Source organism: Sinocyclocheilus anshuiensis, unplaced genomic scaffold, assembly GCF_001515605.1.
Source record: "Sinocyclocheilus anshuiensis isolate Anshui unplaced genomic scaffold, SAMN03320099.WGS_v1.1 scaffold946, whole genome shotgun sequence".
NCBI lineage: Eukaryota > Metazoa > Chordata > Actinopteri > Cypriniformes > Cyprinidae > Sinocyclocheilus > Sinocyclocheilus anshuiensis.
Window position 1 is genome coordinate 988,917 of NW_015540927.1, and position 8,827 is coordinate 997,743.

The window sequence follows — 8,827 nt, forward strand, 5'->3', positions numbered from 1 at the left end:
TTAAATAAGCAGTGCTTTATATTTTTCAGGTAAGTCTAACAGTATTCAGGTACAGAAATTGAATAATCAAATGTAAAATAACACTGCATAGTTTTCACTATAAATTAAATCTAACAAATCTGTGTTAAAGCTACAAAAGTGATTTTTCTTTGTGTTTTGTTTGATTAACATTCATGACAGAGAGAAAGCAACAGGAACATTAAACTGCTGTGAACCAATATACTGTTACACGTCCATTTACTTTCTCAATTGTTTACCTTCACCTAAGCCATCAGCATCTGTGTTTACAAGGATACTTGCAGAGCACAGTATTTCAGGCACAAATAGACGCAGAAGTGAACAGAAATCAGTGTTCACGTGCATCTGCGTGGCTCTCACTGTGTCTACACTGGACACGAGCGGCGTGGTGCGACGCGACAAAATACAATAGAACCCATTATAATCAGTGATGCTGTGGGACTGACTACACTGGATGCGGCACGACACGACAAATCCCCAACAGTAAACTGATGCTCCTTCTATTTATGACGTACTGACACAAAGTTCAAATGATATGCAACGGTCGCTTTGTCGCGTCCAGTGTAGACAGACTTTGGGGCCGTTCACATGTCGCGCCTACAAATGCGTGGAAAACGCCAGTCGTGCCGCTTTCTCCTTCTTTCCAAAGCGCTCAGGAGCTTGCTCTTTCGTGGCGTCTGCCATTGCTAAGCGACCGTGACCTGCGGTCTGACTGCGCTCTGACTGCGATGTGACTATCGCGGATGTGCACATCGCGATATCGATGCTGAAACGATATATCGTGCAGCCCTAATCACAAGCAATATATACATTTTTGCACCTAGAAAGAATTACACTCAATTTGTTGCATGGTCTGGTCCATTGTTTCACTAGCCGATGACCCCATTACAATCCAAAATGTGCATCAAACATTAGGCACAGTGAAGCACACTCAGCACAGTGCAGTGAAACAAGCGGAAGTAGTGTGTGCATGTGCATGTGCATGTGCATGTGCCGGGACTCAAGAGAGGAGTACACGAGCGGTACACCACGGCAGAGAAAACTAGACCCATTATGGAAGTCCCGACCCATTGCGGGGCTCGAACGGAGGCTCTGGTGCATTTCTTGCCCAGGTGGCTGCGTTGCTACAGTAACACTAGATCAGTAAGGGGAAAAAAAGAAAAAGGAGTGATGCAGGAAGAAGAGAAGAACACTAGCCTCACTTCACTACTGTGCCTGCACTCCTCCTCCCACCATCTCAATCCCACCATTCAGCAGCACAAGCTAACACAATGACCCCAGCTCAGCCTTTAACCGCCCCCTGCACACACACACACACACAGAGTTCTATCTCAGAAGCTCTCAGTGGAGTCCTGATCACTCTTCCACCGTAAACACTCCCTATTTTTTTCCCACTGAAAATGGAAGAGTATCTCCAGATAACAAAAACTTGGATTCATAATATGTGTGTAACTTTTTATTTTTTTTAGTAATTTTTGGTTACACTTTATTTTAAGATGCCCTTGTTACAGTGTAATCATATAATTAAAGAAAGAGTAACACTTTAGTTTAGGGACCAATTCTCACTATTAACTAGTTTATTAGCATGCATATTACTAGCATATTAGCTTTTTATTATTTTTTATCAAGCACACATTAATGGCTTATTCTACATAACCATATTTTAGAGCCCTTAATCCTACCCCATACCTAAACTTTAAGGGTTAGTTCACCCAAAAATGAAAATTAGCCCATAAATTACTCACCCTCAAGTCATCTTAGGTGTATATGACTTTCTTCTTTCAGACGAATCCAGTCGGAGTTATATTAAAAATGGTCTTTTTTTATTTCACTTCTTTTGGACTGATGCATGCAACACCCGCTGAGTGCCATGAAACAGCTTGAAAGATCAAAGACCATTTTTAATATAACTCCGACTGGATTCGTCTGAAAGAAGAAAGTCATATACACCTAGGATGACTTGAGGGCGAGTAATTTATGGGCTAATTTTCATTTTTGGGTGAACTAACCCTTTAACAACTACCTTACTAACTATTAATAAGGAGTTTATTAGGAGTTTAATTAGAAATTAGGAGATTTTTGAGGCAAAAGTCATAGTTAATAGTTAATTATCAGTTAGAATTGGATGTTAATATAAAGTGGGATATAAAATTATTGAGTAATTTTAATCAACAATATGTATTTACTAGGGTTATGGCTTGATTTGGGGTTGGTTGCTTGTAATTATGCGTAGTTTACTGTTATTACTATAGTATGTACATGTAACGTGTAACAAGAACACTAAAATAAATTGTTACCTAATATTTTTTTATCCCAGTTTTATATGCAGATACAAATGTAATTACGTGTTGTTTAAATGTAATTTGTCAGTTGGTTCCCCAAAAAAAATTGTAACTCTGCTCTACTTGTTTGAGCATTCTGACCAGCCAAACACAGCAACATCGGCCCAAGAAGTGGTGTGATTTTGGGGTGGGACTATCTGCATGATATACCAATGACAGACAGGGGAGTCTTCATAAAACTTAAAAAAAAAAAAAAATTTCCCATTCAATTTGGTATGGTAACACTATTGGCATAAAGTCTGGTGCACATGCTCTGGTGTGTGTTCTGGCCACAAACTGCCCACTTAGACAGGAAAGGCATTAGTGATTGACATGCAAAATTACCAATCATTATTCAATCCTTTTCCATAATGTTTAACAACTATGCTAACATGCAGAGATTTGTCAACATGAATACTGATTACAAGGAGATCGAGCAAACTGTAAGATGAACTTGAGCAACGATTCCAGGAAGATTTTTCTTCTTCATCAATTTCATCTTTCAGTTGCCTGACCTCTTTCATCAAATTTTTCGGCCACACTTTATTTTAATGTCCTGTTCTCACTATTAACTAACTATTAACTCCGACTTTCGCGTCAATAAACTCCTAATTACTGTTTATAAATAGTTAGTAAGATTGTTGTTAAGTTTAGGCATTGGGTAGGATTAGGGATGTAGAATATGATCATGCAGAATATGTGCTTTATAAGTACTAATAAACAGCCAATATGCTAGTAATATGATTCAAATCAAACTCTCCAATTCAGTGAAAATGTCAATTTACAAGTGCATCGCATTGGAAAAGAAAAGGGGATGTGGAAATTTGTCAAACTGTTTCTAATTCTCATCTGTTAAATCGAGTTTGTAACATAAGGAAGCTTTCTATTTGTAGATATGTTAAGATGAATGCACAAACAATTCTACACATGCAATGGGCAGTATTTAGTGTCAGTGTCACCATAGCATTATAAATGTTTTGAGTCCTGTCAGTGGTGCTGTCAGCGAAAGTGACTGACACAGCTGATTAAAGATGTTAGGCAACTCAGCATGCCACCCCAGTACTTTCCTAACTATCTAAAAATATGACAATAAAGCTTACTTCATGCTTACTTTACCTATCAAACAATTCTGGTAGTAGCATCTTGAAAATTCCATATTGCTTAAATTAAAGCCTTAATTCCTAATACAATTATGAGATAATGATAGTAAGCAGGAAAGTAAAAGTCTGAATCAGACCATTTTGTTCAAATTGAGGTGTTTATATTAAGACTTCTCACATTCTCCAACCACGGCATGGTGGGGATGCTGGAAATCGGGTTTTTGCTGAACTGATCTGTGACCCTGATTTCTGTTGTGGCCAGCCAATCAGATTGGAACTATTGCCATTTCAGTCTGTATTATCCATCAGACACAGTGTGTAAATGACAACCTGATCCAGTGGTGGTCCATCTGAGGCTGAGAGAAACTACTTAGAAAATAGGGTAAAGAACTGTGTGGTAAAAATGTTACCGACCAAAGCATTCATAAAGAACTCATACAAAACAATTCTCTGGCCTAAAAACCTTTAAAAGCTACACTGGTTCAGACAGTCTTCTGTCTAACCCAATGTGCTACTCATTTCCTGTGCCTGGGCTGCATATATAAGAAAACTCTAGTTTTGGGAGTGTACGGAGCCTGTGGGCGGCTGACATCATGTCAGAGGATGTTTATATTGTTAACCACTTTATGCATTAGTATAGTTTGCAAAATTGGTGCTCAGTTTTTAAGTTTGAGCTAAACATCACTGCAAAACTCTAAATAATGCAGAACATTATATTACCAGCAACTGAAAGACTTTAAATACTGAAAATTATCTTAAAAATCCCACAAAATCATTTAACAAGCCTAGTTTTTTTCTCTTGTGATGATGTGCTTCCTATTAAAACAGGAAGTTTGGATGGAGAATATTAAAAGCTTTGTACTTTTTAAATAGGCTTTATTACGTCACAGCCATGAACTCTGATTTGCTACTTGCTGTTAGCCGTAGATGGGAAGGATATTCTCATAGTAGAAGGCATTTGATTTGACAAAAAACTTTGTAGTGAAACATGAGTTATCAAGATTTTAGTCTTTTTTCCATGAGGAAAAAAACTGTACATTTTAACAGTAAACTTTTATGTACAAGTGAATTTACTCAATGTTTAATAGTAAACTAGCATTTAGATTGCCTCAAAATTGAACAGAAAAAAACATGTCATCTGCTTTCTATAGACAAATATGCCCTTAATTAAATGAACTGTCACACTATATGCCATTTTTAAGGTGTGGTTTATTAAAAAAAATAATAATAATAAACAGCCTATATATTTAATTATTACACAAGATTGTGTGCAGCACAATTAAAAACTTTAATCTTTTTATTTTTATTTTTTTCACTGAAATATCAACCACCCATTCCTGAAGTCACATTTTGCCACAAGCACACACTCTTCTTCTTCTTCAGTCTCTGAGAACAGCCAGAGGACTATATCAATGCTAGTGCATTTCCCTTGTTTCACAGTTATAATTAGACCGCAGGACACGACACTTTAATACTATGGTGTGAAATTTAAAAAAGGGCAGGCTATCCACATTTTACCCACGCAGTTATAAATATCATGAGCTGCTTTTGCTAAACATAAAACACATACTGTTGGTAGAGACAAACAAAACGTTGATAAGAGGGCAATAAATGTGAGTTTTGGGCAAAATGGCTTTTTAAACTATATATCACGTTTGATGACTTCTTTATGTGAAAAGCATAACAACTCCTGATTTTCACTGCACTTCCTGTATGTGTGCGCTTTACGAACAAAGCATTCCACAGTCTGCTTGAACCATGACACCCTTCTGAGTGACACACAAACTCATGTAAATAACATGGTCTGGTCTCGTTGTATTAGCTCATTGTGATTTATGTAACCAATGTCTGTGTCACCATTGTCAGCGCTTGTCATCTGATTCGAAAGATAATTAACTACATGCATCACAATAAACTACAACTCAGATCAAACTGTCAAGGAATAAAGCGATCTGCACCCATTGATCTTCACAAATGGTCTACCGTTTTGTAAAAAAGCTTACATCTACTTGAAGAGTGATCAAATCGTGCTTATACCTTCCAAAAGTCTGAGATCAGTAAGATTTTTTAATGCTTTTGAAAGAAGTCTCTTATGCTCACCAAGGCTGCATTTATTTGATTAACAAAAAAACAAAAAAAACAGTAATATTGTGAAACATTATTACAAGTTTAAAATAACTGTTTTCTGAGTTCGTATAATTAAAAATGTCATTTATTCCTGTAATCACAAAGCTGAATTTTTTGCAGCCATTACGTCAGTCTTCAGTGTCACGTTATCCTTCAGAAATCATTTCTTATTATAATCAATGTTGAAAACATTTGTGCTGCTTAATATGTAGAAACTGTGATAATTTTTTTCATGATTCTTTGAAGAACAGAAAGAAAGTGCATTGTAAAAATGAAAGTCTTTCCTGTCATTTTTTAACAATTTAGTGCATTCTTGCTGAATAAAAGTCTTACTGACCCCAAACTTTTTAATGGTAGTGTAGACAGTAGCAAAAAGGTTCCATTTCAGTAAAAAAAAAAAAAGCAAAATTTGAACTAAGCCACTGCAATTCAACTGATAACAGCTGACTCATCCCTTACAGGCATTGTGATGGTACTTTGGGTCATTGATGATACTTTGATATATGTACCATTGTAGTGAATGATAACCATGGTCATATACCATGGTATTTGCATGGTACAAGTCCACATAAACACGGTATTACCATGGTATCATGTCCAAAAAACCATGGTAGTATTTTATTATAATCCAGGCAACACAGAATCTGCAACTATAAAATTCAGTAGAAAATGACACAGATCTCTGCAGAAGTTGTACACTTGCTTCAATCATTTCATTACTTATTAAATTAGTCATGTTTATTATATGCAGGTAGGGATGTAACGATTCACTCAACTCGCGATTCGATTAGATTCACGATTTTGATTTCACGATTCAATTCACGATTTTTTTTTTTTTTTTTACAAAATTAGATTTAAGACAAATTATAAATTAAATGTGTCCTTTTATTATTGCTTGGACAAAATGCTGCATGTTTCTTTGTGAAATTGAAATATAACACTATAATAATATACTAATATAGCATTTGCATATTATTGCTCTTTTGTTGGTTTTGATTGCTTCTATTGTCCTCATTTGTAAGTCGCTTTGGATAAAAGCGTCTGCTAAATAACAAAATTTAAATATAATGTAAATGTAAATAACAAAACTAAATTGACATTTTAAAACAAGCCCCAAATCAAATAAATAATTAACACAAATAAAATAAATCTCTTCATATAAACAAACTAAGGCTTTGTCTGTGCTCTTTGCATTTAAAATTAGAGGCAACCACAGCATTTTAATCACGATCCAAACAAAGATGCTGCACACATGCAACATGAGCAGTTTTTTATCTAAATTAGATTGTATAATTTCGACATTTGAAGCAAAAACAGAATGGTTTGACTTTTATTAGTTTTGTGAAACTATACATAAAAAATATCTGCATGAAACAGAAACAGCAGAGGTTTCCGCTGTAAACAAAGCAGCGCTGCACATATGAACTTTAATATGCATTATACACACTGAAAAAAATGATTCATTGAATTTACAAAAAATTTTTAAGGCAAGTGGTTGCAATCAATTTATTTTAGCTACATTTAAATAAACAAATTTATTTGACTAACTCTCAACATATTTTTTTTTATTAAATGTAGCTAAAATAAATTGTTTGCGACCACTTACCTTCAAAATATTTAGTAGCATTTTTTTCAGTGAGAAGCAAGATAAAAAGAAAAAATACCATCTAAACTCTTCTAAAGTCTAAAGTTCCCCTCAGATATACATTCATATAAACTCCTACCCCTAATTGAATCGCGATTTGTTCAGCATCTCAACCGATTTGAATCGTCACATATTTGAATCGATTTTCAACCGGCTCGCGGTTAATCGTTACATCCCTATATGCAGGAACTTCCAGGTTTGTTCAATGCATTTTATCATGCTCAAATCGATTTCACCCACAAAATCAGCATAAAACAGTGTTGTCATTGTTAACTAAAACTATTAAAATATTTTTTGTTAATTGAAATTGTTCAAGTACTTAAATGACTAAAACTGAAATATAAATAAAAAATACATTTATTCTAAATAAATGTTACCAAAAAAAACGATATAAATGACAAAATCACATAACATTACTAAAACTAAAATTTAAATGAAAAATGTTGAAGAATTCTATATTATATAAAAAGTACATAAATAATAATAAAATAATGCTGGTGCAAAAAGTGTCTGCAGATTCTGTCTGGGCCTAGTGACGGCTAATATGATGAGACATATCTCTGGCTTATCTGGGTCTGGAGGCGAGTGAGGCACAGAAGAAGCTGACTTACTGTCTTTTTGAGCCGCAAGACTGGTTGATGGGCCAGCAGTTGTTCGTCCCACTGGACTGGATTGTTTAGGACCCCTGCCAGGGATCTTCAAGCCGCTGGACTTCAGCATGTTCATTATGTCCACTGGAGAAACTTCAAGTTTCGCAGCTTATTATTATTATTTTTTTCCTTTTGAGGCACTAAATGTGAGGATGGCGGATATCCCTCTCCATTCTACCTGCGGGACTGAAGACAACCATCATGAGCGTTTGAAACACACAGCTAAATCCCATTGACTGGATGCAATTTGCTATATGAATGGCCTTGAATGGCCCATGCCAGTCCATAGACAGGATACTGGCTGAGCCAGAGCCACAGCATCAATAATGTGATGCTTCGGGGTAAAGAAAGACACAAAACCCACATTTTATCGTTTGAATGAGGCTGAAACAATGTAATCGACACACTGTGAATGAATTATTTCCTGAGTGATAAATGAGTGATAAAGCAAGGTCCTTTGCGGTATTCTAGCCCATCTGTAAAATGAGACCCATTATCCACTGAGGTCGGCACTTTCGATATGCTGTCATCACCGCTACCTTCCAAACCCTACATTTGCCTCGTTATAAACTCACTGCGTGAATTTCAAGACAAAAGACAGATTACTACAGCATAACGCGTATAATATATCCTAAAAGAGGCAGAAGTTTGGTGTGCTGGCTCATTTCTGCGCCGTGGAGTCTGCTGCTCTATTGTTTTGGCTCTTCACTGCGGCGTGCTCGCGACCGTCTTCACACGCCCCTGTCAAGCGACATAAAGCCGATCCGCGCTCACAAACAGCACTACTACCTTATGAAGTCCAAATCCTGTGAATTATGAAGAAGTCGGCGCCGGCGAACTTCAGATGTGCAGGGATGGCTCAGTCGGCTTCCCGGCATGAGATTTGTCAGCGTCTGCCACTCCCTTTGCTCTCTCGCTCTCTCTCTCTCTCTCTCTCTCTCTCTCTCCCTCTCTCTCTCGCTCTCT

At 36.4% G+C, this 8,827-nt stretch overlaps 1 protein-coding gene across 1 annotated transcript in view; it reads right to left on the reverse strand.

The window, feature by feature from the left end:
* The window catches only part of LOC107689384 (CAP-Gly domain-containing linker protein 2-like), a 60,656-nt gene extending 51,868 nt beyond the window's left edge, over positions 1-8,788 (reverse strand). The window contains exons 1-2 of the mRNA XM_016487349.1: positions 8,651-8,788; positions 7,823-8,047 (exon numbers count right to left, since the gene is read on the reverse strand). Coding sequence (XP_016342835.1) covers positions 7,823-7,937 — 115 coding nt within the window. The 5' untranslated portion in view covers positions 7,938-8,047; positions 8,651-8,788. The remainder of the gene's footprint in view (positions 1-7,822; positions 8,048-8,650) is intronic.
* Positions 8,789-8,827: the final 39 nt, after the last annotated feature.